Genomic DNA, 26,690 nt, shown 5'->3' with positions numbered 1-26,690 from the left:
TGATGGTTTCTTTGTAGCTGAACTCTCTACAAGGTAACTTTTTCTAGCTGATCTCTCTACAGGGTGACTTGTTTGTAGCTGAACTTTCAACTTGATGGTTTCTTTGTAGTTGAAATCTCTACAAGGTAACTTCTTCTAGCTGATCTTTCTACAGGGTGACTTGTTTGAAGCTGAACTCCCTACATGATGGTTTCTTTGTAGCTGAACTCTCTACAAGGTAACTTCTTCTATCTGATCTTTCTACAGGGCAATTTATTTGTAACTGAATTTTCTACAGGGTGGTTTGTTTGCAGCTGAACTCTCTGCAAGGTGACTTCTTATAGCTGAACTATCTACACAGTGATCTTTTCATAGCTGAACTCTCTACACGGTGATTTGTTTGCAGCTGAATTCTCTACAAGATGATTTGTTGCTAGCTGATCTCTCTATAGGGTAACTTGTTTGTAGCTGAACTCTCTACAGGATGGTTTCTTTGTAGCTGATCTCTCTACAGGGTGACTTGTTTATAACTAAACTCTCTACAAGGTGATTTGTTTGCAGCTGAACTCTCTACAGGGTGGTTTTTTATAGCTGAACTCTACAAGGTGACTTCTTCTAGCTGATCTCTCTCCAGGGAAATTTGTTTGTAGCTGAATTCTCTACAGGATGATTTGTTTGCAGCTGAATTCTCTACATGATGGTTTCTTTGTAGCTAAACTCCTTGCAGGGTGATCAGTGTGGTTGTAACTGAACTCTCTACTGGATGGTTCTTTTTAGCTGAACTCTCTGCAATGTGATTACTTCTAGCTGATCTCTCTACAGGATGATCTGTTCATAGCTGAACTATCTGCATGGTGATTTGTTTGTAGTTAAACTCTCTACAAGGTGATCCTTCTAGCTGATCTCCCTACAGGATGACTGGAACTCTCTACAGGGTGATTTGTTTGCAACTGAAATCTCTACATGGTAGTTTCTTTGCAACTAACTTGTCTATAAGGTGATGTCTTGTAGCTGATCTCTCTACTGGATGACTTGTTTTTAGCTGATCTCTCTATAGAGTTATAACTTTCTCTATAGAGTTATAACATGTTTATATAGCTGAACTCTTTACACAGTGGCTTTTTTGATTGATTGCTGAACTCTCCAGCTACATGGTGACTTGTTTGTACTACAGAGTGACTTGTTTGTAGCTGAACTCTCTACAGATTGACTTACTTGTAGCTGAACATTGTATAAAGTAACTTGTTTGTAGCTGATCTAGATGAACTCTCTACTGGATAGCTTTTTTGTAGCTGAGCCCTTTACGCAGTGACTTTTTTGTAGCTGAATTCTCTACATAGTGACTTGTTGTAGCTGAACTCTCTACAGGGTGACTTGCTTGTAGTTGAATTGTCTATAAGATTAACTTTTTGTAGCTGAACTCCATACCGAATAACTTGCAATGTAATATAATTCTATAATGGAGTAAGTTAGAAACTGTAGGATATCTATAGGGATTATGTAATGTATCACGTGTTCTTTTGGTTGACATCGCGTGGTGAACAGTTGTTGAACCTCGTGTTAGACGCGAACCAGTAGTGAAGCCCCTAGAACGATTCTTAGTGTATTTTACATGGTCCTTCGAGCCTTACCAGCGAACCAGCGACCAACGGATACCGTTCAACGTCTTTGAAGTGGATACTGCCAGAACTCGCCGTTGAAATTTCTAACCAGAAACGCAAAATCCTTGGTACCGGGCGAACGGTACCCCGGAAGGCGAGTAAATTCTTTTCATCCGAACGGTTATTTGTGTGCTGTTGTTCGTTTATCTAGATTTGAAGTGGGCGTCAATTGGAACTCTAGTTATTCTACTGGTTTCGTGATTGATATTGTGGAATTAACAGTGTGTAGAGATTATTAATAAATTGTACAGCTGTGAGAAGCCATGGCGGAATTAGCTCGTAAGAAGAAAATCCGTGGAGGCCATCGAGCGTCAGCCACTAGAATGGTCACACAGGTACTCGATGCGATAGAACACCCGGACAACCCGGAGTCAACCTTGACTAAGCTTAAACAATGTAAGGCGGCGCTTGAAGAAAAGCTAGATACTGTGAAACAGCTGGATGCTGATATTCTTGGTGAGGTGGACGAAACTGATGTAGAAAATGAAATTGATCAGGCCGATGTCTTTAAAGAGAAGGTACAGAGGGCAATCATTGATGCAACAAGTGCAATTACAGCAAAGGAAGTACCAGTAAGGGGGCACTCATCCATTGTCACACCACCACCACCACCTACTCTTCCAACTGCAACAACCCGAGTTAAGTTACCAAAATTGTCATTAAAAAGGTTTAATGGTGACTTGACCAAATGGTCCACGTTCTGGGATTCCTTTGAATCCTCAATACATCAGAATTCGGATTTGTCTTCAATCGATAAGTTTGCATAATTGAACTCCTTGGTGGAAGGATCAGCAGCTGAGGCAATATCCGGTTTGAAAATCACAGCTACAAACTACGATGGAGCTATTGCTATATTGCAGAAGCATTTTGGTGACAAGAAGCAGATAATCGCCAAGCACATGGACACTTTGATAAATCTTGATGCTGTCGCTTCACAGAATAACATTAAGGCTCTCCGTCAGTTGTATGACTCAATTGAAGCACAGGTTAGAGGCTTGAAGGCCTTGGGTATAGAATCAGATTCTTACGGCAGCCTTTTGTCGTCTGTGCTCATGAACAAACTTCCTCCTGAGCTACACCTCATTGTTAGCCGTGAAGTGAAGGACAGACAGTGGGAGTTAGATGAATTGAAGAGGATTATTGAAGGAGAGATAGAAGCTAGAGAGAGAGCATCCGGCACTAACGCAAAATTTAACAAGATGCTAGTTAGAGCACCCCCTCCTACTACTGCTGCACTGATGGCAGGAGGTGGAGCTTCAATAGTTAGTTGACAAGTTAAAGGAAGCTCTGTCTCTGAGACCAAGACAAGCCGAGTCGATGATAATTAAAACGTTTGGTTCCAGCAAGGGTGAAAGACAGTTATGTGATGTGGTCTCTATTGGACTTTACACGAAGAAAGAGAGTATGATTGAGCTTTCTCTGCTGTCAGTGCCTTCAATCTGTGAGCCTCTTTCCTGTCAACCTGTGATACATGCAAGCAAGACCTTTCAATACTTATCACGTTTGGATCTTGCTGACCACTGTTCCGAAGAGGATTGCTTGGAGATAGACATCTTGATTGGGTGTGATCATTATTGGAAGCTAGTTACTGGACAGACCCTTCGCGAAGCAGATGGCCCAGTAGCAGTTAATACTAAACTTGGGTGGGTGTTATCTGGTCCAGTGCACGGATTATTATGTACGGCGACTCCCGTGAATCTTGTTACCACCCACACCTTGTTAGTGGATGTGTACACTGTGGATGATAGTTTACAGGAACTTGACCGTACCCTTAAGAAGTTTTGGGATTTGGAATCACTCGGAGTAAAGCAGAACGAGCCATTTGTTTATCAAGACTTTCAGAAGGATATTACCTTTCGAGATGGGAGGTATGAGGTCTCTCTCCCATGGAAGCAATCTCACCCAACTTTACCAGATCATTATGAACTTGCACTAAAGAGGTTAGGCGGGTTGCTTAAACGTTTGAGACATACACCCAGTGTACTGTGTCAGTATAATGCAGTTATCAAGGACCAATTAAGTAGGGGAATTATTGAACCAGTGGATGAACTCAAGGCCCCCAGTCATCAAGTGCACTATCTACCCCATCATGCTGTCATTAGGAGTGACAAGGAGACTACCAAACTCAGGGTGGTGTATGATGCTTCAGCCAGAACCGACGGTCCGGCATTGAATGATTGTCTGTATACAGGTCCTAAGTTTGGACAGAAGATCATGGACATTATTGTACGGTTCCGGTCTCACAAGGTGGCCCTAGTTGCAGACATTGAAAAGGCGTTCTTAATGGTTTCAGTCTGTCCTAAGGACAGAGATGCCCTCCGATTTCTGTGGGTGGATAGTGTCAATGAGAGAACACCCAAGGTCCTGACTTTCCGTTTCAGTCGTGTTGTTTTCGGTGTATCATTAAGTCCCTTCCTCCTAAATGCTACCATCAGACACCATCTCGAGAAGTACAATGATGTCCACCCAGAATTTGTACAGAGGTTTCTAAGGTCAGTGTATGTTGATGATGTAAGTTTTGGTGCTGATTGTGATGATGACGCATATGAACTGTATTTATGATCCAAGCAGATACTTTAACCTCAGAAAGTTCATCACCAATTCGGCAAACTTACAACAGAAAATGAATATGAAAGAGAGTCATTCTACAGTCAATGCAGAAGGCGGACCAGTTAAGGAAGAAGACAAGACTTACACCAAACACCTTTTGGGGGGAAGGCTAGAGCAACAAGACAATGAACAGAAAATCCTAGGAGTGCGGTGGAATTATGTCCAAGATGAACTACTATTTGACCTCAATGAACTGGCAATATTGATCAGCACCATAGAGCCAACGAAGAGGCACATTGTTGGTGTGACAGCGAAGTTCTATGATCCGCTTGGATTTGTGTCCCCTGTCATTGTTCGCTTTAAGATTCTATTCCAAGAACTCTGTAGTAGCAAGGTAGACTGGGATGTGCCATTGTCAGGCCATTTACTGGATAAATGGAGAGCACTAGTGTCAGGATTCCAAGGAATTACGTCAATTCCCAGATGCTACTTCACACTATTAGATAAGGCCTCGAGCTGCTGCAGTCTGCAAGGGTTTTGTTATGTATCATCAACAGCTTATGCAGCAGTTGTATACCTAAGAATAGAAGGAAGTGCTGGCACAGTTGCATATTTTGTGGCATCAAAGACACGGGTGGCGCCAACTAGCAAACTATCGATCCCAAGACTTGAGCTTCTGTCTTCATTGTTGCTAGCGAACCTTATATCCAACATCTCTGTGGCACTAACGACAGAATTTCTGTTGCAAGAGCCATGTTGTTATACTGACTCGAAGGTAGCACTTTATTGGATTAGAGGGACAACCAAGGAATGGAAGCCATTTGTGGAGAATAGGGTAAACGAAGTGAGGAGATTAGTACCGTCAGAGTATTAGAAGCATTGTCCAGGACAGGAAAATCCTGCAGACCTCCCTTCAAGGGGAATTACCCCCACAGAATTAGTGACATCCAAACTGTGGAGACACGGACCAGATTGGCTTGTGGACACTAGGTTCATTATTGAAGAGGAGGAGCTGTGTATGACTGAAGAATGTGCTAAGGAGGTGAGAGTTACTCAGTGTTATCTCGCATGTAACTCATCCACTTGGGACTTGTGCAATATTGGGAAGTTAGTTGATTGTGAGAAGTTCAGCCAAATGCGTCGTCTGTTAAGGGTCACAGCCTACGTTATCAAGTTTGCCAATCTCTTTAAGGTGAAGGGAAATAACGTGGACAATGGAATGGAATTGACGACCGCTGAACTGATGAGAGCTGAAGATCTATGGGTGAAGGAATCCCAAGGGAGCTTACTGCAGCACAAGAGTTTCCGAGCCTGGGAACAACAGTTCCACCTCTTCTTAGATAGTGGAGTTTGGAGGTGCAAAGGGAGGATTGACAATGCGCAAGTCCTGTACTGCACGAGGTACCCCGCATTGTTGGACAAGGAGCACCGTTTCACACAGTTGGTGGTTGAAAATGCGCACAAGAGGGTACTCCACAATGGCGTCAAGGAAACCTTGACGGAAATACGGTCAAAGTTTTGGATTGCCAGAGGTAGGCAGTTTGTTAGACAAGTGCTACTTAACTGCACAGTTTGTCGTAAGACAGAATGTAAGCAATACCCAGTACTGCCAGCACCCCCACTACCTGACTTTAGAGTAAGAGAGGCCCCTGCATTCTCATATACTGGTGTTGACCTGGCAGGACCTCTATACATCAAGGATAAAGGAATCAACACAAATAACAAGGTATGGATCTGCTTGTACACTTGTTGTGTGACCAGAGCAGTACACCTAGAAATAGTTCCTCGAATGACTGCTGAAGCCTTTATTCGAAGTTTTAAGAGGTTCACAGCCAGACGAGGCTTTCCAGTGATGATGATTTCGGATAATGCTAAGACTTTCAAGTCAGCAGCCAAGACGGTACGATCGGTGATAGATGATCGAGAGGTGCAACAGTATTTGACAGGGCTTAAGACAGAATGGGTTTTCAACTTGGAGAGAGCCCCCTGGTGGGGTGGCATATTTGAGCGTATGGTGAAGTCCACCAAACGTTGCTTGAAGAGGACAATTGGTAAGGCCAAGCTAGCCTATGATGAGCTGCTGAATGCCCTGACAGAGGTAGAAATGATATTAAATTCCAGACCATTGTCTTACGTATCGACAGAAGATATTGAAGAGCCATTAACACCTTCTCACTTGATGACCGGACGAAGACTATTGAGCTTGCCAGATGCGGTTCATTACCGAAGACCAACCGAGGATAGTGAGTTTCGAGTAGATGTGTGTCATGAAACAGTGAACCAAAGAATGAGGCACCTTAATTGTACTCTCAACCACTTTTAGAGAAGGTGGAGAACTGAATACTTGCTGCAGTTGAGGGAGTGTCATAGTTATGACAAGAGTGGTGTTAAGAATAGAGAGCCGAAGGTTGGTGAAGTTGTGGTGCTACGGAGTGATAGTAAACTCAGGGGGTTGTGGAAATTGGCAAGAGTGCAGCAAATATTGAGAAGTAGAGATGGCCAAGTTAGAGGTGCTGTATTACAGTTGCCCTCTGGGTAGTCTGGCAGTAACACTTTAAGGAGACCACTACAGTATTTGTACCCATTGGAAGTGGACTGTAATAGAGATGATACTGCTGAATTTGGTATGAATGTACTTGAGACTGATAGAAGGATTGATGAGACACCGAACACTGGTTCAGATCTGGCAGTTCAGCAGGTAAGTACACCTAACACAAACAGGCCAAAGAGAGATGCAGCACGGAAGGCTAATGAGTTCATTAGAGCTGTTATGAGTGACGATACAGACTGACTCACATGCACACATGGTAGGACATGCATCGATATTGCAACACCTATTTCATTTAGAACAGTATCCCTTATTGACCAACTGGTCAATGGGAGGAGTGTAGGATATCTATAGGGATTATGTAATGTATGACGTGTTCTTTTGGTTGACATCGCGTGATGAACAGTTGTTGAACCTCGTGTTAGACGCGAACCAGTAGTGAAGCCCCTAGAACGATTCTTAGTGTATTTTACAGAAACATAGCTGAATGCTCTATTAGGGTGACTGTTCTATTAGAGTATCTCGATCTCCCATATGCTACACGTAGTTGGCTTTGGAATCATAACTCAGTGGTTTGTACTCCGATTCTTCTGTACTACTGCAAGGCCTTTCTATGATAATTATTGCAGCTACACACCAATTTTCAGTTCATTGCTCGAAGCGGTTTGCCTGGTAGGCGTGAAAACTAATAGTTTTTTTTAATTTATAAACATCGATCGCTTAATTGTGACACAGGTTGGGTTTTGTGTCATATCTCGATAGCCTTTAACTGGATTCTTTTCAAACCACAAAAAGCACTCCTACGATAGTTACTCCATCTACATAGCAATTTTCAGCTAATTCCTTCAAGCGGTTTATCCTGTGGCCGTGACAGACCTTCGACCTTATTTTACGCAAATAATCGATCTTAACTCGGTGAATGTTCATCGGATTCCTACCAAACTTGGTACTTAGATTCTCCTTACTAAGCCCTTTAAGTGGCCCAAATGTCAGCCCGATTGGAGCACGAATTCGTGTTTTATGGTGGATTTTGCAAAGTGTGTGAAAAGAAGAAGTAGAAAAAGAAAAAAACCACGAAAAAAACCCAAAGTTTGGCCGCTCGTATCTACGAAATGGCTGAAGCGATTTTCTTCAAATATGGAATGTGGACTCCCCTAGCTAGCCGGAACTTCTGTAGCAACTTTGGTTTCAATCGGATAAGGAATCACGGAGCTATAAAGGTGTGAAAATCGCTTTAACTTTCTTCCTATTAATATACTCACGGTGTGGCGCGCCGGCTTCTTGGGCCGCACGACACACTACCGTGTGTCTTGATATTAATTGTTTCTTGGCTAAATGCGCAATTATAATGCGTTCACGTGCGCATCCATCACGTTACAGATTGGTGAAACCTGCAGTAACTTGTTCTCACCAGAAATGCGGGTGTGGTTGAAAAGTTCCACGCCCTATATCCCAACTCCTTTGTTCTTTTGTTTGTGACCACTCCCTTATATCTGTAAGCCGCTAGTGCAGGTTTATACTGTATCAGAATGGCCGACCCCTCAGCGGTTACAACTAAACAAGTAGATTTTTTTTTGCGAGATGTAGAACAAGAAATCGGAATTCAACCTGTAGAAGGAATTTACGGAAATACATACGCGATAAAATATGCAGGGACAAGCTACGCTGCTCAGGGATTTCAAGTAGATTGGCGTGATGACTTGGAACGAAGTCTTATCCAGGAATGCCACGTTTGGAGCACAGTTCGACACCCAAACATTTCCCAGTTTATTGGCCTTTGGCGTCGTGAAAGCGGCAAGGTTTTTCCAACGATAGTGACGGAGAAAATGCAATACAGTCTACGTTCACTAATGGAGTGTCCCGAAGACCTTTTGAAAATCAACTTGCTGCCTGTTTTTCAGTGTGTCTCATTAGGAATACGGTACCTTCATTTTCAAACTCCTCCGATTGTCCATTGTGGTATCACACCAGATAACATTTTACTGCAACTTAATACATGCAGTCACTGCTATAGTGTACAGGCAGTAAAGATTACCAACGTGGGTGTGGCTAAAGTGATGAAACTAAGTGATTGTAAACAAAAGGATGATTTATTGCCTTTTATACCACCTGAAGCAAGAAATATGGGCAACCTACAATGTGAACCATCATTTGACGTGTTTTCTTTTGGAGCAGTATTCTTGTGCACACAAAGGATGCCTGGGAAGCCAGGGGTGAGTGGAGACCCAGATTCACAGCTTCGAGAGCTCCTAAATCATCTGGATTTAATACCAGAATGTCTGAAGTCAGTTTTACGTTTGTGCTGCAATGCAGTTCCAGGAGAACGTCCTACTATTGCAGAAGTTTCCAGTGGTTTTGAAAAAGTAATCAGTAAGCAAGCAAAAGAGGTTAGTAGGTACAACCAAGAGTTCATAATACTCCCTCTCTGTATTATGAACTCTTGGTATAACCAATACATATATACCTATAATTTGGTCTATACAGATTAGTGCCTGGGAAATGGAAAATCATCCTAGCTATATGTGTGTGTGTGTGTGTCCAAAAAACTTTTTGGAAATCACCCATATGGGTGCATTTGACACATAAAATATTTATTGATTAAGTAATGTGCTTCTTGGTGTAAATCCACTTGTTAATGATTTAATCAATTCTCAACTCCTTGAATTACAAGCTAGAAAGTTTTTAAACAGCATCACCCTATATCATACAGTACGATAGTTCTGTATAGTAGGGGTTGGTAAGAAATCATATGGTTTCATGGATTTTCGCACCTTAAAAATGGCCTTGCAATAAGTTTTACCCGAAAAACCACCTGGAATGCATTAGCACTGTTATAGTGATGCTGTACCTTGGGTAAATGAAGCAAAAAGTCGAATGTTTCGATGTACAGTGAGTTTTAGAAATTTCAAAATTCACCAACATTTCGTCTGCCAGCCTGCCTGCTGTAAGACCCGGTAGCGATAGGTGTACAGCTCCAGAAATGCAGGACAGCCAAGGTAATGACGACGGATATACAAATCTGTTGTTACGATTTCCTTTTGTCCACTGCACCATGCTATTTGCTTTCATCATTCATTCGCTTGTTTGTTCTTCTCGAAGGATAATTAATAGTTGAGGCACTTAATAGTTGCAGCGTGCGCCACAACCCAAACACATGATTTTAACGAAAGTGTGGATACATGTGTGTAAGATGAGGGTGAACGGGTGTAGTACCCAAGGAGTTGTCTCTAGCATTTATTAACGGTGGGTTGTCATTTTATATACTCTTAATTATGAGCTTAGCTTTTTTGCAATGTAGTTATCTAATAATGTCTTTGAGGGGCAGATCCACCTTGGGATCCAGACTTCTAAAAGCGACGGTTCCACTCTTATAATGGTGGACTCTCCAGCGATGTTTTACTGTAAAATCATCAACATTTAGGGCATTAGAAATGCAGCTGAAGCAACAAATGCAACAGTTGCTGTAATAGCTTTAAGCTGAAGACAAAACGAGATTTATTTTTAGAGGCGCTTATTGTGCGTGAAGGTAAAAGGTAGCTGCTTCAAGTGGTATTTATACTATGTGGAAAACAAAAATAGTATAATATATCTAGCTAGCTAGACAAAAAAGTCAACAAACTAGCTATTTAAAAACTTATAAATTTCAAATGGAAGTAGGGGTTGATATAATATACACGCTACAAAAAGTAAGGAAACAAGCTCAAAAATGTTACAGCTGAAATGAGAAATGATCCAGCAGTAAAAAATAAGGAAACAGGATTAGACAACTACTTGCTAAAATGAGACACACTTTAATCCCTACTTTTGGGCAATTTGATGGTCTCATTTCAAGATGCTAGCCAAAAGTAAGCATTAAACTGTGTCTGATTTTAGCAAGTAGTCGTCTAATCTTGTTTCCTTACTTTTTACTGCTGGATCATTTCTTATTTCAGCTGTAACATTTTTGAGCTTGTTTCCTTACCTTTTGTATCATGTATATTATATCAACCCCTACTTCCTTTTGAAATTTATAATTTTTAAATAGCTGGTATATATAGCTAAACATTAAATTCTAATAATTTTCATGCACAACAATATAGGTGATTTCCAAAATTCAGTCACTTATACTATGTTTTTATTTATAAATATCTATACCAAAACAGCCAAGCTATAAAGAAAATGTGGCCCCAAAAAGGCCAGGGTGAGAATAGTTGCAAAATCAAATTTACAATAAAGTTGAGTTGTTAACTTATATTTTTCGGAGAAAACTTTTGTAAAAAATGGTACTACTTGTTAAGCGCTTGCGTCTAATAAATATTATAGGTTTGTGCAATATGGAATCACTACGTTGGGATAGTGTAGTTCATGGTCACCACGTGTATAAGGATATTTTGACTCCGTTTCTGGGTGAAATACTTCATGTTAAACAAGAATATCATAATACAGAGGATTGCTTCGCTCTATGCATAGTGAAAGGAGATGCTAGCGCTCTGGGAGACATTATCATTGGGCATGTACTGCAAGAATTTTCATGTCTTGTTTGGTATTTTATTGAACATGGTGGAAATGTTATGTGTGAAATTACTGGGCACAGGAAGCATGGTATTGGATTAGAGGTACCTTGTATTTATACTTTTAGTGCCAAGAAAAGGATGATTAAAAACTGCATCAAAAGTTGAGAGGCAACTGATCGAGTGAAGAACTGATTGAGTATGTATAGTATGAAATAGTTGTGTTACAAGTGAATAATAATGGTGATGATTACAATGTTTAATTTAGTACACTCACTAGAATAATGTACAACTAGCACACTTCTTCAACCTACAATAAAATGGTCTTGAGCTATAGATTGCACATCTATTGGGTAATCCATCCACAAAAAAAGGATGAAATATTTCCTTGTTAGTGATGGAGTTAAATGATTCAGTAGATATCTGAAGTAGCGTTTCATCATTGGATGGCTTACTCTCACTCTCTGAAGTGAGAAGAATTACTTATACATCATAATCACAATGGCCATCAGAATCAGACGAGGTGTCATTTTCACTGGTAGAGTTGTTACCAGTATCCTCAGAGCTAGCAAAGGGATCACTGTCACCAACTTCAAAACCCTTGATATTTATTTGGTCATCCTCGGACCCATCTACTGACACAGATATTCCACACTTTTTAAAACCTCGCATTACCATATCCTGGTTTGCACACACTTCCTCCCAAGTTTTTCCAATCCATTCAGTTAGCAAAATTCGACGACCACTGGCTGTAAAATTTCATGTACATAATCACTGATATACCCTTCCATGTGAGCAGTGGCAAGATTGTCAACGCTTTCTTGAATGAGCCATTAAAAACCACATCTAATGGTTGGACTAAACTTGTACATCCAGCAGGTATAAGAACAGTTGCAGTATTGCACTCATCATTTAGCTTGGATAATACAGAAGGTGTTTTCTGTGCTTTGTGTTGGTCAAGTGTCAGCAACATTTGACCACAGACATTAGGCTTCCAAAAGTTACAGACCCAATCAGTCATAACTTTCTCATCACACCAGGCTTTTTCTTGAAATTAAACTCCTACCTGTCTGTCATATTTTAGCCTCTCCCTAAGTGTAATGCGCTTACCAGTACCTCTATAAATAACTAGTGGCTTTACTCGTGGTACCCATCTGCAAATAATGTTAGTTGCACAGTACACTGGTGTTCATTATCTAAGCCAGAGCTGCCTCCTTGTACCCAAACACTTTTTACACCTTTGGTTTCATACGTTGGCCCATTAGTGAAAGTGAATGGAAGTGGAGTCTGGTCTACATTAGCCACACTGCTACTTGTGAATCGACCTAATTCTCCTATCTGCTCCCCGACTTTACCTCCTGTCTAATTTCTTGATGAAACCTTCGAATAAGCTGTCGTTTGTCAAGTGGAGTGTGTTGTGCTTTGTTGGTTGGTCGCCGAAGACTGATGTTTAAGCATTGTTTGAAACCATCGAACCACCCATTAGAAAATTCAAAATCAGCATCTGGGTTAACCTTCAGTCCTTGTTGGCGTAAGCTCCGATATTCCTTATACAGTGAATCTTCAACACCAGGGTAATGCGAAGTTCGTTTGAACTGCACATGCTTGTGGCCTTTCTGGCTCTTACTAATCTTTTTGATCCACCTCAGAACAGTTTTTGTGTTCAAGTCATACCTTTTGCAAGTCTGGTACAAATTCTTTCCATTTTTCCAGTACCACTGACAAACATCCATCCCTCGTGTAGCTTCATCTCGTTTTAGATTCTCTCCTCGTGTTCGGCCATGTGCGCCTATCAGCCATGGTTATTGAGCCTCGTGTTGGGCCACGTGTGCCAATTAACCATGGTTAAGTACAAGAAATGCATGTGCGCTTAACAAATAATATTCGCTTAACAGATACATGCGCTTAACAACCCTACTCTACGGTATCCAAGAAATGACTGTGACGGTACGCTAATGGCAAAAATTTCAATAATGACAATTCAGGTGAATTTGTGTTGCCTTCTGATTTCTCCTTTAAGGTCTATTTAAAGCCTCCTCACTACCAAATTTGCCAATTTACTGCTTCTAAACTGCTATAGCTTGTAATCATAAAGTACGATAGGGCTGTATAGTAGGGACCACAAAAGACTAGGCGTGCCCCATGAAATAACATCACCCAAAAACTAGCCTCAATTTTCCCTGATGACAATGAGGCAGTATTGGTTAGGTAAAACTAAGTCAGAACAAGCTTTCAATTGACCCGACATGCCTTCAACAAGTTGCTACGGAATTTTTTAAAAATAAATTATTTAGCGGAATTTTCTGACTGACTGACTGATGCCTTCAGACAAGCATAACTCGATAACGGCTAAGGCTACGGGCTTGACTTTTTCACTGTTCAACGTTACTTTGGCCTGAGAGATGTGTTTTGGTATACTGCAGTATTTACAATGCATTCTTCATGGACTTACCAGTGTCCTCCTTTGTGTCCCATTCATCTTTGCTGACAGCGAAAAGTGTCAATTTGGTGGTAGCACATGATGGCTTCCCTTCGTAACGGAAATCGTCCGTATTTTTCATAGTGGCTATTTTGATTGCAGAGGTGCTTTTCGAACAGTTCTTGATTCATACTGCTGTGTAACGGGTTGAACATAGCCAACAACGAAGCGTAATGGATACTTCACTTTTCAGACCATAATTGATATTACTGGGGTGCGCGGCACTATTTCTTTCTTTTGGTATGCATGGATTACAAAGCTGCTTTTTGAACAGTTCTTGATTTGAAATGCTGTGTAACGGGTTGAACATAGCTGAAAAGAAGCATAATGGATACTTCACTTTTCAGACAATATAGCTGGGGCACGCTGCGCCATTTCAGATGTGGTATGTATGGGCTCACAAGTCTTAATAATTATTTACAAAAAAGTTTACAAACATGGAATTTTCAACTAGAGTAGGGACCATAGCACATTGATAAAAAGTACTGAAACAAATTAGAGTAGTCCATGATATTAAATCACAGTGAAACAATAAGAAGTGTTATATTCCTACTGTGCATTTCCGTTGTGATATCTTGAGCACAGTAACTCACCACGACATGCGAGCTCCCTCAGGTGGCTGCTCCAGTAACTGCGTGTTTTTGCACGTGATGTATTCCAGTCATGCGTCGTGTCAAGTCGTGGCCTGGATTTGAGCACTCGTGAGGGATTCTAATGTTACCTCTGGGTGACAGTAAAACAATAAGAAGTGTTATATCCCTCACATGCCAAAGAAATCGTGGGTTTAAAATTGGCTACACGAGTGTCAACTGCATGCGAGTGTAACATTACCTCTGCGCGGTACTTTAATATCATGGACTCCTCTGACTTGTTTCAGTACTTTTTATCGATGTGCTATGGTCCCTACTCTAGTTGGAATTCCAATTTTTTTGTGTACTTGTAAAATTATAAAACTCGCTATAGAATAAGGAATTCAATTATCAAAGTTGTTGTTTACACAACAGCAACCACAAAGCCAGTATATAACATTAAAATGAAACCACACGTATAATTTTACAACTTATCAGCATTGCTAACCCGTTGGTAGTTGAAGCGATTATCTCCAAGTCTGGTTTTCAGGCTTTTCAGCAGGTGTGCATGTGCATATACATACAAAACCACTGATTTGAGGCATACAAAAGTAGCCATATGCCACTCTAATATATGTAATGTCTCCTTACTGTTCCTCTTCATTAGTATATAGCACCAATATCACTTCAAAGCATCATCTACAATGCTTATTATCAACCATCAAAAAGTGTGCACCTTTCTGCAATCATGCGCGGGCACTAGTTATTCCCATTCACTTTAGGGTGTGACCATTATAGATATGTGCAGGGGCTACTAAAACATTTGACAGAGGCTACAGAGCACTAAAAAAGTATGCTACAGATTTTTGTAAATGGTTGTGTCATATGATGGTTTTGGTAGTGAATTAACACAAAATGTGCAGCACAGTGTTGTATCATCCCTAGCTTGTGGAAGTTGGTTAGAAGATTGCCGTATTCTCAGGTCATTGGTGGGCAATTGCTGGAATTTAGTCCCAAATGAACGTCCTTCAACTGTGCAAGTTTCTGAGATGATTCAAAGAGTTAAGGTGGCACTGAAGTATTCAAATGAAGCCTTAAAAGGCTAATGGGACATCATGTTTGTGGCCATGCGTGAAAAAAACTAGTAGAACAAAGCAAAGCGCTTTGAAATATTGAAAGAACCAACTCTATTAGACTGTCAGGCTACTATTGCTGATACAAGTAACGATATTCACGTACTAACTTCACCACCTTGTCAAAACTCTGTTAACTTCATGGTGAAAAACACCAGCTGTCATCGCGCGATTACTGCTTTACGGAGTGGGCCCTGGCCAGTTACACTGTTTTACAATTCGTGAAATAACTCCATACTTATGTACCATAGACCCTCAAAATTTGGCAGAGGCACTGGTGAAGCATTTCTTTACAGGGCTATGGAAAGATTTTTCGCGATTCACTGTTGACGGGCGTGATATCACTTGTTGAAAAATGTGGGTTGCATTTTAACCAGTTTTCACGTTGTTATCGTTAAAAAGGATTCATAGAGTTGTTCTACAAGGTGAGAAACCATAAGAGCCAAGGCGGCTTAACGCTAGGTTGTTTTTGGGGTGAGTTATTTTTAAAATCGGCTCGTAAGTTCAGAGTTTAATAGCCACGAAATTAAAGCGGGTGATTTCACAGAGTTTGGCATGCTAAGCTACAACATTACAGGCTATCATAAGAGCCCTTTAAACGTAGACTACATGGTTAACAAGCACAGTTCTCCACCATCCTAAAATAGCTAATTAAGTGCGTAGGATAATTTTAATCGTGACAAATGGGCATTGTACAGCTTCACATAATTACTTCAGTGCCACCTTAAGGTATGAAGGAGTGAGCTTAGTCAATATTTTGCCATGCAGTGGATCCTTGGTTATCCCCAATGGTTAACCACAATGGTCTTAGGTAATAGTAAAATTGTGTTCAGATAATTGAGTCCGGCCATCCAAAAACAGTCAAGCTGTATAAAAGGTGCAGTATTCAAAGCCTGCATAGGTAGAAATAGTGAAATCAAAGGTGGTGTGCTGCAATTATGTTATTTTTAATAATGGCTTTGTTCATAATTAATGTTTATTATCATTGCAGACATGAATTGGAAATGGCTGCCACCTTTGACTTGATTTCACAACTTTTTTCATCCAGGATTTTTGGAGGCCGCACCCTTTTTATACAACTTGGCTGTTTTTGCATAGATTTCATTTCTTTGTACTATACGTATAACAACAAATAGTGGCAAAACTAGAGACACTTTCCTACTCCTTGCAATTTTCCAAAGTGAAACCATTCTCATGTAACCATTAAGGTAGTGCTGACCAGCTATACAAAACAAATTGTTTCAACCCACGCACTTATTGAGATATTTTAGGGTGGTGTATAACTTAATCTATGCCTAAAAAGCTGTTGTAATAGCCTGTGGTAATAGCCTGTGGTGCTTTAGGTTAGCATACGAAGATTTGTAAAATAACACGCCTTCATTTTTTGCCTATAGCTATAACTCTGAAGTTCCAACCTGATTTCTAAAATAACTAACAACTTAGCACTAAGCCACTTCGATTCCTACCATTTCTCACTTTGTAGAACAATTGCATGCTTTCATTTTCACTGATAACAACATGGAAAGTAGTGAAAATGCACACCCTGTGGACTACAACATTGACTAACAGCTCCATCAAGCCTGAATCACAAAAATTCGAAGCATACTATTATAGAATAATGCTTACCCAAAGATGCCTATACCAAATTTTGATGGTCTGTAGTAAAGTTATTTAGCAAGAAAGGAGACGGTGTGACTACTGACTAGTCAGGACACGCTTTGTATAACAGTAATCATGTGATGGCAGCTGGTTCCATTCGCCAGTAAGTTGTACCAAGCTAATAGTTTTAAAGCATGAATAGTGTTAGTTGTATCAACAGCAGTAGCTGGGCGGTCTAACAGAGCTTGTTCTGTTATTCCAGCGAGATGCTTTGCTATGGTCATATGGATTTCCTCATTTGTTTGTGCATTACCACAAATGTGCTGTACAGCTGTTTGCCATGAATCACACTTTACGGAATACGTTTTACAGATTTAAATTGCCAGTTGTTGAAAAGTTTTTGTAACATTTGATGAAATTTCAGTTGCTGTTTTTACTGAAAAATTGGTGGTGCACTGCAAGCGAGATTGTACGATTATGTAAGTGTGGAAGAGTTTGTCACGAAGTTTTGTGAAGATGCATTAAGATTAAGGCTGTTTGTAGTTGATATTAGGGTGTCCTATATAAGAGCTAAATATGGAGGTAGTAAAGAGCCTTGCAATTGAAAGTGATGTACTTGTGATGCTGCCTGGAAAGTACCTTTGGTTGTGTTAGCAGCTGTTTATTAACCCAATTCAACTTTGTATGGGTGTTATAGTCATGACATTCTTGTCACCATTATTGTGATAACATTGCTTAATTACATTCCTTTGTTACAACTCTATAATGCTAGAGTGACCACATCCTTCCTCTTTATTTGAAGGGGCAGACACTGCCACACTAGGTTGCATGTGGTGTAATCTGACAGAAGGATGAAACATGCATGCTGTAGTGTATACGAATACAGTCACTGCATGCATCAGTCTGGTGCCAGGTTGCTTTCATGATTTAAATGTATTCGGGTCCTGTTATAGCCCAGTTTCTTTTGTGGGCCATGCCCACTTATTAGGATTATGTGTTTCAGTGCATAGAGCCTCACCCATTTATCAATGGCTGTGTTTGAATCCATGTCTGTTGTTGTCTGCAAGCCTATGTGGAGCCATGCCCACTAATCAAGTGTGACTAGTCTTACAGCAGCAGCTTGTCATGAGCCACACTATTTGCATGAATGGAATTACCAGTAAGGTGCATGTTTAGGTAGTATCCATGAAGCAACTACCTCAACAACTATCAAAAGCTTGGACACAAGGTGTGAAAATATAGACGGATTTTAATTGGTGAGGAATTGCCAATTCTCCAAAGTAGTTTACAGCCAAATTTTTGTTGTTATGTGGTATTTTAAATAGTCCAAAGCCAACCATAAACTGGTTTTTGTTTTGTAACTCTATAGCTATCAATGCAATTTCTTTTAACCACAAAAGGTTTGAGCTATGATGGTTCACATACCTATTTTCAAGTTAATACCATAAGTGGTTTATCGTGACAACAAGTCAATGCAAATAATTATCTATAGCACTATTTTATCAGAAATGCACCAAACTTGGTACATGATTTGCCATAGTATGTTCTTAAAATGTACCAAAGCTCTAGAAAATCAATCTCCGCATTTGCATTTTATAAAGTGTGTGGAAAGAATACTCAAAGCCCCTGAGTCCCTTAAACAAAGAAAAAATTAAGAAATTAGGTCAGATTTTGAGGGCTCATATTTCATGATTGCATTCGGCAAACTTGCTCAAATTTGGTATGTGGAGTGCTGAAGGTGGAGGGTATTTGCAGTATAAAAATGAATAAGAAGGGAGCATGGAGCTACATATGCATGAAATCATGTTTTGTTGAATATGGCATGCCGGTTTCTTGGCCACATTAATTGTTAGGATAACTGAACTGCATATGAGTTGAAATACTCTATAGAATGTACACTTGTACTCAAAATACTTAGACAGAATTTTCAACTTTGGATAACTGAGAGTTGGATAACCAAGGGTATACTGTATTTTTACTAGTTTGGTATGGTAGGCAGAAGGAATCGCCTGTGGGGGATTATGCACTATATTTCCACAAGACAAAGAGCCTAAACATGTATAATGGCCAGTTGTTTATTTTGCAATGAACTGAAGGCAAACAATGTAAACAGTAACAGTGGAAGGTAGAGAGGAGAATGAGGTAAGTAAAATTAATGTAAAATTTAAATTTTATGAGAGTAGCTTCAGGCATGATATCTAGCTCTGAGAGCTCTGAGATTGTAAGTACATAATTTCACATTTACATAAAATCAAGACACACGGTAGTGTGTCGTGTGGCCCAAGAAGCCGGTGCGTAACACCCGTAAGTATATTGACAGGAAGAAAGAAAACGCAATTTTCGCACCTCCGTAGCTCTGTACTTCCTTGATGAAACAAGACGATTTTTGCTGTGGACATGCCCTCCAACTGCAGCACTCCACATTCCAAATTTGAGCGAAATCGCTTCGCGCATTCCCGAGATATGCCACTTCAAAAATTGGCTCAGTTTCTTCGTTTTTTTTTCTTCTTTTTCTTGTCGCACACTTACAAAAACTGCTATAAAACGTGAACTCCATATCCGATTGCCTTGAAATTTGCCACACAGAAGGGGGGTATAAAGGCGCATCTCGGTACCAACTTTGGCTGGAATACGATAAACAGGCAAAGAGTTATGAGCGATTATCCACGAAAAATAACACCAATATGTTGTCATGCCTACAGGGTAAACCCCGTATAGGAAGAAGCTGAAAATCGGTGGGTGAATAGGTTAACTATTGAACCTCAAACCTTTTGTGTTTGAAAGAAATCGATCTAAAAAACAGGAAGATACAACGAAAAAACCAACAGTGTGTAACAATTATGCAATCGAGATTAGCTAATTAAAAAAACGACTGCTTGCCACGCCTACCAGATAAACCGCTTGGGGTAATGCTTTGAAAATCGTTGTACAGATGGAGTAATCATCTTAGAAAGGCTCATCAATGGTGTAGAAGAATCAGATTTAAAGCCACGGAATTACAACACGAAATCCAACTTGGTGCGGCAAGTGCGAGATCGAGATACTCTAATAGAGCAGTCATCCTAATAGAGCAGTCACCCTGAAGAGAATTCAAGAGATCAGCTAGAAACAAGAAACCTGTATAGAGATCAGCTACACACAAGTCACCCTGTAGAGAGATCAGCTAGAAGAAGTTACCTTGTAGGGAGTTCATGCAACTATGGAAAGAGATAGTTCAGCTAGAAAAAATCACCATGTAGAGTTCAGCTACAAAGAAACCACCATGTAGAGAGTTCAGCTACAAACAAATCGCCCTGTGGACAGATCAATAGAAGAAATTACCTTGCAGAGAGTTCAGCTACAAAGAAACCATCATGTAGAGAGTTCAGCTACAAACAAATCTCCCTGTGGAGAGATTAGCTAGAAGAAATTACCTTGTAGAGAGTTCAGCTACAAAGAAACCATCATGTAGAGAGTTCAGCTACAAACAAATCTCCCTGTAGAGAGATCGGCTAGAAGAAGTTACCTTGTAGAGAGTTCAGCTTCAAACAAATCACCCTGTAGAAAGATCAGCTAGAAGAGGTCACCTTGTAGAGAGTTCAGTTACAAAGAAACCACCATGTAGAGAGCTCAGCTACAAACTAGTGACTTTGTAGAGACATCAGCTAGAAGAAGTTACCTTGTAGAGAGTTCAGCTACAAAGAAACCATTCTTTAAAGAGCTCAGCTGCAAACAAATCACCTGTACAGAATTAAGCTACAAATAAATCACCCTGTAGAAAGATGAGCCAGAAAAAGTAACCTTGTAGAGAGTTCAGTTACAAAGAAACCACCATGTTGAGAATTCAGCTACAAACTAGTGACCCTGTAAAGACATCAGCTAGAAGAAGTTACCTTGAGAGAGTTCAGCTACAAAGAAACCATTGTTTAAAGAGCTCAGCTGCAAACAAATCACCTATATACAGAATTCAGCTACAAACAAATCACCATGTAGAAAGATCAGCTAGAAGAAGTTATCTTGTAGATAGTTCAGCTACAAGCAAATCACCCTGTAGAGAGATCAGCTAGAAGAAGTTTACTTGTAGAGAGTTCAGCTACAAAGAAACCATCATGTAGAGAGTTCAGCTTCAAACAAATCACCTGTAGAGAGTTCAGCTACAAGCAAATCTCCCTGTAGAGAGATCAGCTAGAAGAAGTTACCTTGTAGAGAGTTCAGCTACAAACAAATCACCCTGTAGAAAGATCAGCTAGAAGAAGTCACCTTGTAGAAAGTTCAGTTACAAAGAAACCACCATGTAGAGAGTTCAGCTACAAACTAGTCACCTTGTAGAGACATCAGCTAGAAGAAGTTACCTTGTAGAGAGTTCAGCTACAAAGAAACCATTCTGTTTAGAGCTCAGCTGCAAACAAATCATTTTTACAGAATTCAGCTACAAACAAATCACCCTGTAGAGAGGTCAGCTAGAAGAAATTACCTTGTACATAGTTCAGCTACAAAGAAACCACCAAGTAGAGAGTTCAGCTGCAAAGAAATCACCCTGTAGAAAATTCTGCCTCAAACAAATTGCCCTGTAGAAAGATCAGTTAGAAGAAGTTACCTTTTAGAGAGTTCAGCTACAAAGAAACCATTCTGTAAAGAGCTCAGCTGCAAACAAATCATTTTTACAGAATTCAGCTACAAACAAATCACCCTGTAGAGAGATCAGCTAGAAGAAGTTACCTTGTAGATCGTTCAGCTACAAACAAATCACCCTGTAGAAAGATCAGCTAGAAGAAATTACCTTGTAGAGAGTTCAGCTACAAAGAAACCACCATGTAGAGAGTTCAGCTGCAAAGAAATCACCCTGTAGAAAATTCTGCCAGAAACAAATTGCCCTGTAGAAAGATCAGTTATAAGAAGTTACCTTTTAGAGAGTTCAGCTACAAAGAAACCATTCTGTAAAGAGCTCAGCTGCAAACAAATCACCTGTACAGAATTCAGCTACGAACAAATCATCCTGTAGAGAAATCAGCTAGAAGAAGTTACCTTGTAGATAGTTCAGCTACAAACAAATCTCCCTGTAGAGAGATCAGCTAGAAGAAATTACCTTGTAGAGAGTTCAGCTACAAAGAAACCATCATTTAGAAAGTTCAGCTTCAAACAAATCACCTGTAGAGAGTTCAGCTACAAACAGATCTCCCTGTAGAGAGATCAGCTAGAAGAAGTTACCTTGTAGATAGTTCAGCTACAAACAAATCTCCCTGTAGAGAGATCAGCTAGAAGAAATTACCTTGTAGAGAGTTCAGCTTACAAAGAAACCATCATTTAGAAAGTTCAGCTTCAAACAAATCACCTGTAGAGAGTTCAGCTACAAACAAATCTCCCTGTAGAGAGATCAGCTAGAAGAAGTTACCTTGTAGATAGTTCAGCTACAAACAAATCTCCCTGTAGAGAGATCAGCTAGAAGAAATTACCTTGTAGAGAGTTCAGCTACAAAGAAACCATCATTTAGAAAGTTCAGCTTCAAACAAATCTCCCTGTAGAGAGATCAGCTAGAAGAAGTTACCTTGTAGAGAGTGAAGCTACAAACAAATGAAAGATCAGCTAGAAGAAGTCACCTTGTAGAAAATTCAGTTACAAAGAAACTACCATGTAGAGAGTTCAGCTACAAACTAGCCACCTTGTAGAGACATCAGCTAGAAAAGTTACCTTGTAGAGAGTTCAGCAACGAACAAATCTCCCTGTAGAGAGATCAGCTAGAAGAAATTACCTTGTAGAGAGTTCAGCTACAAAGAAACCATTCTGTAAAGAGCTCAGCTGCAAACAAATCACCTGTACAGAATTCAGCTTCAAACAAATCACCATGTAGAGAGATCAGCTAGAAGATATTACCTTGTAGATAGTTCAGCTACAAACAAATCACCCTGTAGAAAGATCAGTTAGAAGAAGTTACCTTTTAGAGAGTTCAGCTACAAAGAAACCATTCTGTAAAGAGCTCAGCTGCAAACAAATCACCTGTACAGAATTCAGCTACAAACAAATCACCTGTAGAGAGTTCAGCTACAAACAAATCTCTCTGTAGAGAGATCAGCTAGAAGAAGTTACCTTGTAGAGAGTGAAGCTACAAACAAATCACCCTATTGAAAGATCAGCTAGAAGAAGTCACCTTGTAGAAAGTTCAGTGACAAAAAGAAACCACCATGTAGAGAGTTCAGCTACAAACTAGTCACCCTGTAGAGACATCAGCTAGAAAAGTTACCTTGTAGAGAGTTCAGCTACAAAGAAACCATTCAGTAAAGAGCTCAGCTGCAAACAAATCACCTGTACAGAATTCAGCTACAAACAAATCACCCTGTAGAGAGATCAGCTAGAAGAAATTACCTTGTAGATAGTTCAGCTACAAACAAATCACCCTGTAGAAAGATCAGTTAGAAGAAGTTACTTTGTAGAGATTTCAGCTACAAAGAAACCGTAAAGAGCTCAGCTGCAAACAAATCACCTGTACAGAATTCAGCTACAAACAAATCACCCTGTAGAGAGATCAGCTAGAAGAAGTTACCTTGTAGATAGTTCAGCTACAAACAATTCTCCCTGTAGAGAGATCAGCTAGAAGAAATTACCTTGTAGAGAGTTCAGCTACAAAGAAACCATCATGTAGAGAGTTCAGCTGCAAAGAAATCACAACTGCGCAAATTTCAAGGCAATAGCTCTTTCCAATCTGAAGTTATCAATTGTCAAAGTTGGCAAATTGGATGTGTGGAAGGCCCCTTTTCGCAAATCCGGTCACATATGTATTATATGTGACCGGATTTACGAAAAAGGGTCTTCCACACACATCCAATTCTATGAACTTGAATGACCATACCTTTGTGCTCAAAGAAGATACTAACCTGAATTTTTTTTCATGTATTAACCTATGTTGTTACTCATCACTGTCCACATTTCAAGGCAATACTATTTTCCTATCTGACATTATGAACTGCCAAAGTTCGTAAATTGGATGTGTGTGGAAGACCCCTTTTCGCAAATCCGGTCACATATATATAATTTGTACATTTACTGATAAAATATTCAAAGTACATCTACTTCATCTTTTCTTCTTCCTGTAGTAAAGAAAATAAGATAGGTTAAAAAAGTCCCAAAGCTGGCCATAGGCTGGGGTATACAAATACAAAAAGAAATGAAATCTAATCCAAAACAGCCAAGCTGTAAAAAAAGTGTGCGGCCCTCAGAAAAGCTATGTTGAAAAAAGATGTGAAATCCAAGGTGGCGGCCAAGAAATGGCTGTGATGGTAGGTTAATGGTAAAAATTTTAATAACGACAATTCAGGTGAATTTTTGTGCTGCTTCACAAAATTTACCTGAATTGTCATTATTAAAATTTTTACCATTAACCTACCATCACAGCCATTTCTTGGCCGCCACCTTGGATTTCACATCTTTTTTCACCATAGCCTTTCTGAGGGCCGCACACTTTTTTTACAGCTTGGCTGTTTTGGATTAGATATAATATAACAACAAATATTTGTGAAACTATTATTTGGCTATTAGCAGAAATATTTCAGTTGGCAAGATTTTAATTTGACAACTAAGTACTTTCACTGTCCTATTAAGATGTAATTTATATAAATTAAAGTTAACATGAAAGGTTGGTCATGACATTAATAGAACATGTGCATGCCCAGGAAGGGAATCCTAATCATAAAACAGTTTGTCGGGTTCATTGGCTTGCGTGAGTTGTGGCCAGCTTGAAGAATGCCACAAGGAGTGGCAACTGTGGGAGTGGTAAGGCAGTTTATGCTGCTAACTAAGTCAGCTAAGTTTTATGTGTCACGTAACACTGTGTAGCCACATAGTATCATTGTTCTTGTGCTATATTTATGTCCCCTACTTTTATGCTGCACATGCTCGCCCACCCAGCTAAGCAATTGATTATATCTACAGCATCTGAATCAGCTTACCATAGCAAGGCCACGTAGCAATACTGCTTAAGCCTTTGAGGTGTTTTCCCGGGTATTCAAATTAATTCCCACCAGGAGATCTTGGTCATATTTTGGTGTTTCCAATTAATGTTTATCACACAATCTTGTGATTGGTTCAGCTTTTTCTACCAGCTTGTTTTATGTCTGCTGCAGCCTTCTTGGCTAATAATGATGTCAGGTCAGTCGGACTACTGGTGTTGGCTCACTCAGACTACTGTGCAGCACCGGTTAGCTAGAAGTGTGCTAATTGCTGTATTGTATATCTACTCCACCCCTGTTTGGCTTAATTACTCCTTATGGCAGGCCAGTGACTACTCACCTTCTACAGTAGTTAAAACAACATGCCCTCATATGTGGTATAGTCCTGTCATTCCTTTTTTTTTGCTTTGGCCGGCTGCTACATCATTAGAATACAAACAGAGTGCTGATTAGCAAACCCGTACATATACTCCTACCCTGTTTGGCCTATTGCCCTACTTGGCTTCCATGTTCTGTCAGGCCCTAGTTGGCTTCTGTTCTGTCAGGCTAATGTTTACTAGTGCAAGCAATCAATTACCAACACCCTTAATACCATGGAATGTATCTTCCACTGTAAACATTCCTCAGGCACAAATTTTGGCTGAGGTATTCCCCTAGATATCATCTTGCTGTGCTCTAAGTTTTATGTCAATAGCTGCCTTCCCTGACCAGTAACAGATGAAAAGGTGCGAAGTCGAATAACCAGTTTCTGGAACCATAACTCACTTACTGGAACTCACATACGCTTGCGTGTTTCAATTACTGGAACAGTATCTAACCACCATCAAAAAGGATATTCCAAAAGCCATCAAAAATTTGACAAAAACCCACACAATAGTGAGTGCTCAACGGACATCTATGCCAAATTTTCTAACTCAAAATGTGTAATGTAGGAGTTATGATTTTTTTAGTAAAAATGTATACATAAATTGCTTGATAATTGAAGACACAATGGTTGTTTAACAGTTCTACAGTAATAAATAGTGGAATACAAGCTTCCAACCAATTCTAGATCCTTCACTTTACGCTGTTCTTGATCTCTTGGTTTCAGATTTTTGTAGGGATAGTATGGTGGCATACATCACTTCCAATCATGAAAATAAGTACCTACACATCTTAACAGTTGGCCAGATGGTAGTACACTATACTGGACTATATTCTCACCAACCTCTGTCTTCACCACAGCTGCCATATGTCATCCTTAAGCATGCCAGTTCAACTCCCTTGTTTGGTATAGCCGTACCATGTTTATTTGTGGAAGTTTCATCAAGTCATGACCTTGACCATGGCTTTACTTGTTTCTATTATTGTTTGGCGACTAACTTTGAAGCAGAAATCAACAGACTCAAAGAGACGGTGAACTAATGCCATTGATGCCATAGGGTAAACTCACTCCAAACACAGCCCCAAACCTACAGTACAGAAGTCAAACAAACTGTAAATCTTTGTCCATTCCTTTATTATTAGAGTTATAACCCTACCAAACACAGAACAGTCTTTGTCAACCATTCCATTTCTCTGTACCATGGAATTCCACCAATTTTTATTAGTAATAAAGACCCCGCCCAATAATTGAAACATACGTTTCCGGTCATTGATAAATGATTGCTTATGCTATTGTGCCATGGCTTGTAATATATATGATGATGCTAAAGTGTCAGAGCAAATTTCCTGAAAACCTGCAGTGAGTTGCATGATATAATATGTCACAAATGCACCACACT

General features: G+C 39.9%; 3 protein-coding genes and 1 long non-coding RNA gene across 6 annotated transcripts in view; all 4 read left to right on the top strand.

Annotated features, from left to right (window-relative positions):
- The first annotated feature begins 1,513 nt into the window (after positions 1-1,513).
- On the top strand, positions 1,514-1,900 carry LOC136239270 (uncharacterized). The gene is made up of 2 exons (XR_010693398.1): positions 1,514-1,734; positions 1,792-1,900. It is a non-coding gene; the product is annotated as an uncharacterized lncRNA (long non-coding RNA).
- A 3-nt stretch (positions 1,901-1,903) lies between these two features.
- LOC136237719 (uncharacterized) lies at positions 1,904-2,407 on the top strand. The gene has a single exon (XM_066027933.1). The coding sequence runs from the start codon at positions 1,904-1,906 to the stop codon at positions 2,405-2,407; it is 504 nt and encodes a 167-aa protein (XP_065884005.1).
- Positions 2,408-2,957: 550 nt separating this feature from the next.
- LOC136237718 (uncharacterized) lies at positions 2,958-6,981 on the top strand. Its single transcript, XM_066027932.1, has 5 exons — positions 2,958-4,132; positions 4,212-5,025; positions 5,083-6,465; positions 6,514-6,654; positions 6,730-6,981. Exons 1-5 carry the CDS (start codon positions 2,958-2,960, stop codon positions 6,979-6,981), a joined length of 3,765 nt encoding a protein of 1,254 aa, XP_065884004.1.
- A 1,264-nt stretch (positions 6,982-8,245) lies between these two features.
- The window catches only part of LOC136239413 (uncharacterized), a 249,491-nt gene continuing 231,046 nt past the window's right edge, over positions 8,246-26,690 (top strand). For all 3 annotated transcript variants that reach the window (XR_010693453.1, XM_066030144.1, XM_066030142.1), the window contains exon 1: positions 8,246-9,125. Coding sequence is in view for 2 of the 3 variants with exons in the window: in XM_066030144.1 (XP_065886216.1) it covers positions 8,268-9,125 (858 nt within the window). In the remaining variant the exon portion in view is untranslated. The remainder of the gene's footprint in view (positions 9,126-26,690) is intronic.

The sequence above is a fragment of the Dysidea avara genome, chromosome 11, assembly GCF_963678975.1.
Source record: "Dysidea avara chromosome 11, odDysAvar1.4, whole genome shotgun sequence".
Classification (NCBI taxonomy): Eukaryota; Metazoa; Porifera; class Demospongiae; order Dictyoceratida; family Dysideidae; genus Dysidea; species Dysidea avara.
Note: the sequence above shows the minus strand (reverse complement) of the source record. Positions and strands in the feature narration are given on the sequence as shown.

Coding starts and splice junctions, on each gene's coding strand:
- LOC136237719 (XM_066027933.1), top strand. CDS start 1,904: ATGGCGGAATTAGCTCGTAAGAAGAAAATCCGTGGAGGCCATCGAGCG.
- LOC136237718 (XM_066027932.1), top strand. CDS start 2,958: ATGATAATTAAAACGTTTGGTTCCAGCAAGGGTGAAAGACAGTTATGT. Junction 5,026..5,082: donor AGCCATTTGTGGAGAATAGG/GTAAACGAAGTG, acceptor TGTCCAGGACAG/GAAAATCCTGCAGACCTCCC. Junction 6,655..6,729: donor TCAGGGGGTTGTGGAAATTG/GCAAGAGTGCAG, acceptor CCCTCTGGGTAG/TCTGGCAGTAACACTTTAAG.